The sequence below is a fragment of the Euwallacea fornicatus genome, unplaced genomic scaffold, assembly GCF_040115645.1.
Source record: "Euwallacea fornicatus isolate EFF26 unplaced genomic scaffold, ASM4011564v1 scaffold_69, whole genome shotgun sequence".
NCBI classification, from domain to species: domain Eukaryota; kingdom Metazoa; phylum Arthropoda; class Insecta; order Coleoptera; family Curculionidae; genus Euwallacea; species Euwallacea fornicatus.
This window is the reverse complement of record NW_027096037.1, coordinates 59,249-65,939: the sequence shown is the minus strand read 5'-3', so window position 1 is coordinate 65,939 and position 6,691 is coordinate 59,249. Positions and strand designations below refer to the sequence as shown.

At 31.4% G+C, this 6,691-nt stretch overlaps 1 protein-coding gene across 1 annotated transcript; it reads left to right on the top strand.

Annotated features, from left to right (window-relative positions):
- Positions 1-3,691: 3,691 nt before the first annotated feature.
- On the top strand, positions 3,692-4,912 carry LOC136349955 (uncharacterized). The gene has a single exon (XM_066301526.1). The coding sequence runs from the start codon at positions 3,692-3,694 to the stop codon at positions 4,910-4,912; it is 1,221 nt and encodes a 406-aa protein (XP_066157623.1).
- The last annotated feature ends 1,779 nt before the right edge of the window (positions 4,913-6,691 follow it).

Here is a 6,691-nt window from a genome sequence, read left to right as displayed (position 1 = left end):
TCATTGGGATCATAATTCCGTCTATAAGCGTTAGTCCTTTTCAATATATCCATGTAATTATCCAAATCCTCTTTTTTATAGCCAAGTGGATTTACTTTAAATAATAGTTCATATAATCCAACTGTACCAGGATATGTTAATCCTGCAACTTTTACATCTTTACCAATAATTTCGAGAGGTTCTCGGGTTAAGCCTAAAAAGAACTTATCTGATTCAATATCATGAATTATACCAAATTGATGATCGAAACTGTGTTTTTTGTCCTTTATATTATTATCAATATAATTTCTTGGTAGTTCATGGAAGGTTTCTAACCACTCGTTATAAGCAGGAGCACTAACTATTGGTTGTATTGCTAGCTTTGATCGTTCTAAAATATCCGATAAATTCAATGCTTCATCGCTAGATTCTTCTTGAAGTGGTGTACTTTCACCAATCTCCACTGAACTTAAAAAAGAAGGAAATTGACTTTTTGACGTTAAGCTTTCATCAAAGAAGGAGGGTATCTTTAAAGGTAAAAGTGGGGTTTTCCCAGTTCTCATTTTTTTTTCTTTTCTTGGGGTTGAAGTTGCAGATGCTGCATTTTCGATATTAAAAGATTTTTCTTCTTCCTTTTTTCCTTCGGTTATGATATCCGGTGGTTTACTCTTACCATGAACAGCTGAAATTAATTGTTTTAAAGGTTGTGTTAGTGGTTTGTAGGTTTGCTCTAGTCTAGCTTGCGTCTCAAATTCTGCATTTTTTAGACTCTGATATTTTTCTCTCACTGCTTTCCTCGATTTAACAAGCTCTCTCTTTAAACGTGCATCATCCATGTTGTAGGATATAATAGTGAAGTGACATTACTTTGAAAACTTTTATAAGTAAATAAATATATCAAATCCCTTTCGGTATCTACCACACTTTAAATTTGAATCTTTATCCACCACTAAAAATCCATACGGTTCTTTCCAACAAAGCGAACATAATTTCTGAAACTGGTTAAATGTCATATCGACATTGATATGGTTTTGATAAATATGTTTTAAATTTGTGATATCTTGTTGAAATATGATAAGTAGGTTCGCATTATCCCTTATTAATTGTTTAGGTATAGACGAATATGTCTGACACAAATAAAAACAATCAATGTTTTTATGTCTTCCAAAGCAAAAATAATCCTTAACAATTTTTTGATCACAACAAACAATATCATCGAAAATAATCAAAGAATTAGGTTCAATTTCTCTTGGATCAACAATATTCTCAGCACTATCTGACTCATAGAAACCAATTTGTTTAAGAGGTTTCATAAGTGTCCTCAAATACTCATACTTTGGTTGATACAATGACTTGGAATAAATATACAAATTTTTAAATCGTAGCCCATTGCGATCTTCAATTAAAGAAATTATAACATTAGTTTTTCCGCATCCTGATGGGCCAATAATTAAGCCCCTTTTACTACTTCCCTGAAATAAGTCACCATGTTTTCTGAAAGTATTTTTTCTCAATTCGTAAGCTTTAATGTTTATCGTGTGTAGCTGTTTTTCAAGACGCATCTTTTAGGTACTTAAAGTACATAAAAAGTGAATGTCTACCAGTTGTTGGATAACCTTATATATAAAATGATTAACTTTCACAATGATCCCATCATTCATACAAAAACTCCCAAAAAAAGAGGAACTGGTATTATCAATACTTTGATAAACAAATTACCTGTTGAATTGCATGTCCCAGGATACAACTTCTGTGGTCCAGGAACCAAGTTGAAAGAAAGATTATCCAGAGGTGATACAGGTGTAAATCTTTTAGATGAAGCTTGTAAAGAGCACGACATAGCATACAACGAGAGGAAAGATTTACAAAGTAGACACGAAGCGGATAAAATCTTAGCATCAAAAGCACTAGCACGGTTCAAGGCAAGTGATTCGGGAATCGGTGAAAAAATTGCAGCTTTAGGTATTAGTGGAGCTATGAATGTGAAAACAAAGTTAGGAATGGGATTGCGAAAAAAAAGGAAAACAGGTCGAGGCTTAAAAGGAGGTAGTAAAAAGAAAACTCTAAACAAAACAATTTTAAACGTAAAAAAGGGACTTATTGGACAAAAGTTTAAAAACTTAAAATCTAGCGCCAAGTATGCTCTAACACTTGCAAAAAGGGGTGGAAAAATTTTACCTCCAAAAAAGAGAGTTATTCCTATTCCTAAATCTGGCGGATTTTTACCTTTGATACCCCTGTTTGCTGGTTTATCAGCATTAGGTGCATTAGGGGGTGGAGCTGCCGGTATTGCAAAAGCGGTAAATGATGCGAAAGCAGCATCTCAAAAATTAGAAGAAGCGAAAAGACACAATGAGACAATGGAAGCTATAGCACTTGGTAAAAAAGGAAGCGGATTATATCTAAAGCCATACAAATCAGGATGTGGACTCTACTTAAAACCATATTCAAAAAACTGCTAAGTGAAATACCTCGAAAATCACTAACAAATTTTCAGTTATTAAAATATATAAAAAAATTGCAAATTCCACATTTCCGAGGTATTTTCATGAGAAATAAATTACCAAAGAAAATTAAAGAGAACGAGCATGGTATAGTGAACCTGGATGATTCAACCAACAAAGGAACTCATTGGACCTGTTATGCTAAAAAAGGAAAAAGAATTATATATTTCGATAGTTATGGAAACTTAAAACCGCCAATAGAGTTAGTGAAGTATTTCATTAGTGATGGTCTCAAGAACGATATAAAGTATAATTATACGAGATATCAACCCGAAAAGCAAGTAAATTGTGGTCAGCTCTGTCTAGAATTTCTTTATAATGAAGTGTATAAAACTCAATAAATTTACTTCTAATTTCAGTATTGACAAGACATGTCTTATAGTTTTGTTCTTAATGGTAAGTCTTCAACACTCACTGCGAAATTTAATCCTCCTATACATCTTGATGACAATTTCGAATACGTAATCGGTTTAGTCAATTTTGAAACATTCAACTCAATTCCAAATGTTGAGAAAGGATCTAATTTGTTTATTATTGGTGGAGAGTATATTACAATACCACCGGGTTGCTATGAAATAGAAGATATTTCTAAATATTTAAAAAAAGAAATTGAAGAAAATACGACACTTGAGTTAACTGCAAACAACAACACTCTTAAAACACATCTTATTTCATCTGCAGACGTTAAATTTGAAGAAGGAACTATAGCAAAACTTTTGGGGTTCGAGTATAAGGTTATACCAGCTAATACTTTGGCAGTGTCTGATCGCCCCGCAAACATTTTTAAGGTAAATGCTATAAATATCGATTGCAGTATAGCTGAAGGGTCTTTTTTAAATGGTACACCAGTTCATGTAATACATCAGTTTTTTCCCAGTGTACCACCCGGTTTTAAAATAATTGAAACTCCCCAGAATGTCATTTATTTTCCCGTAATTGTGAATATTATAGATAAAATAACTGTAAAACTAGTTGATCAAGAAGGTAATTTGATTAATTTTCAAGAAGAATCCGTGACGTTAAGACTTCATCTTAAACGCTTGGACTCGGGATGGTAATTTTGTATAATAGAACACCAAACCTAGATTTTGGCAGAACGCTTAATATCCTCGGTAAACAACAAAACTCTGATAGTACAAAAAAATACACAAGAGGGTTAACACCTTTGAATAAACGGTTTCTTATTTCCCTGGGATTTACATTAAAAAATGGAACATATAAACGTTCAAGAAAAAGTTCTTATTGATGATTCAATTTTGAGTTGGGAAGTGCTCTCTTTTGAACCATTCAATCCCACTAAATTGGGGTTGAATGATGAAATTAGAATATCTTTACAACAAACCGGGAAATATCCTTTACCATGCAAAAGTGAACTTTACCTCGAATTAAAGGTTACTAAAGAGGATGGTATGCCACTTACAAATACATACTTGATAAATAATGCCGCTGCGTTTTTATTCAAAGAGTTGAGATATGTTTTAAATGGAGTGACAATTGACTCAGTGCGAGATATTGGTATAACATCAACCATGAAAGGTTATTTATCATATAATTTAAATGAAAGCGTTAAGCTTCAAAATGCTGGATGGTATCCAGCGGAAAAAAAAGAAAAAATCATTATGGTAGACTCTAATGGAAATGTTTCTTTATGTATTCCTCTCAAGATGTACTCTGGTTTCTTTGAAGATTACAAGAAAATAATTTTAAATTCACATCAAGAATTAATTCTAGTTAGAGCCAACGACGATTCCAATGCATTGGTGCAAACAGCAGAATCTACAGAAAAACCGAGACTTACGATAACAAAACTCTGTTGGAGAGTTCCACACTTGACAGTAGCAATTCCACAGGAATTAGCACTTACAAAAATTATTGACAAAAATATTGACATCCTACTAACTTTTCGAAGTTGGGAATTAGTTGAATATCCGGAGTTATTAGAAACCACCAGACATAATTGGCCGGTAAAGACATCAACCAAAATTGAAACTCCTCGCCATGTTATACTTGCATTTCAAAAAGATAAAAGAGACAATCTTAAAAAGGATATGAGCAAATTTGATCACTGTGACCTACGAAATGTAAATGTCTATTTAAATTCTGAAAGATATCCGTATGGTGATTTGCAACTGGATTTTAAAAACAATAAATTTGCAACGCTGTATGAAATGTTTTCTGAATTTCGTCAGGTTTACTATAATAACACACAAGAATCGATTTTCACTCCATCAGAATTCAAAGATAAAGCACCCCTTGTTTATATCAATTGCACCCATCAAAGAGATTTACTTCAAACTGGACCAGTCACTATGAGAGTGGAATTTGAAACTGCAGAAAAAATGTCTGATAAAACGACGGCCTATTGTCTCATTATTCATGACAAAATATTTAGTTACAATCCACTTACAAAAATTGTAAAACAGCTTTAAATTCCCACCACAAATGACTATGTATATTAGGTATTAGAAAAAATATTGGGTTTAATTGAAAGATTGTTTATAAAAATACTACAAGTCATTTTGAGCATTTTGGTAAATAGACTTGAATCCTTTTTAGAAAATCCATGAAATCTTAAATGTTGGATTAGAGAATATTCTATCATGAAATCTACTTTCCTAAAGTTTGAACAATTAAAAATGTGATGACAGTTTTGAATATTCGAAGATGTAAAGATAACAAAAAGTGTTAAAGAACTTTAATGGGCATGCTTGCTAACAGCTATAAAATGGAGGATAATTCCGCAATACATATCAAAATGTTTTCAGAATTCAAAGTGAATTTGTCTATTTACATAGAAAATTTACAAAAATTAAAGCAACAAATTAAAAACTATACCAACAAAAAAACAATGTTTAAAAAGTTTGAAGAATTAAAAGTATGAAAGTATTGGTGATTGATGTGCAAGGGTTTTTAGTGGAAAATAAATTTATTCCCAAAGAACTAGCGGCCTACGATGGAGAAAAAATATGTCACTATATTTTTAAACCACCACACAAAATATCTCTCCTATCACCTGAGTGCTATAAACAAGCGGTTTGGTTAATGAGGAATCACCATCGGCTTCCATGGGATCAAGGATATACCCCCATTCATGAGTTTTCCAAGATAATAAGAAGTTTAACAGAAAAAGCAAATCATGTGTATGTAAAGGGGAAGGAAAAAGCTGATTATGTTAGAAAGTACTCATTCAAGCCGGTTTTAGAACTCGAAGAAGGATTGAAAATTCAACATGCAGAAGCTAGATGTTTGTATCATATTAAATCTACATGTATTTGTGCATTATCTAATGTTTATTTTTTATATGAAAACTATTTAAATATTTGAATAAAACCAATTTATTTAATAATTCTTTAATATCTTTTATACATTTTATCCTTCATTTCCTGGTTTCTTTTGGTATAAACTTTAATACTTCATCTAAAGAATCTTTTAATCCTAAATCTTCTAACGTTGTTAAAAAGGTTCTTAAATCAGATGTATGCAAAAACATATTACAGGCTTGTACTGCGTTTCGATATTTTTCACCGATTTCTTTACATTCTTCATATGTATATAATTTTTCCATTCCATATATGGCTTCATGATCTGCATCAAACTCCAAATCTCTAAAATGTTGGGCTAAGTTTTCTATTGATGAAACCAAATTAAAGGCTGGTTTTTCTTGAACATAAGCTGACCACATCTTAATCGATACTGAAATACTGTAATACGTGCAGCGTATTATGTTGTCAAATGATATTACCATATTTTGTTAACTATAATCACTTAGATAGGGGAAGTCATTGTGATGGAATCTCAATAAGATATTATTCCTTTTAAAAGATAAAGTTTTTTATTATTACGTTATTATTGAATGCAAAAAACAGAAAATTAATATCAAAAAGTTCCCATGTGATTACCATAAAAGCAATTAAAAAACCCAAAATTGGTTAAACACCTTATTTGGGATGGTATAAGATATTATTCCTTTTAAAAAATAAAGTTTTTGATTATTACGTTATTATTGAATTAAAAAACAGAAAATTAATATCAAAAAGTTCCCATGTGATTACCATAAAAGCAATTAAAGAACCCAAAATTGGTTAAACACCTTATTTGGGATGGTATAAGATATTATTCCTTTTAAAAGATAAAGTTTTTTATTATTACGTTATTATTGAATGCAAAAAACAGAAAATTAATATCAAAAAGTTCCCATGTGATTACCA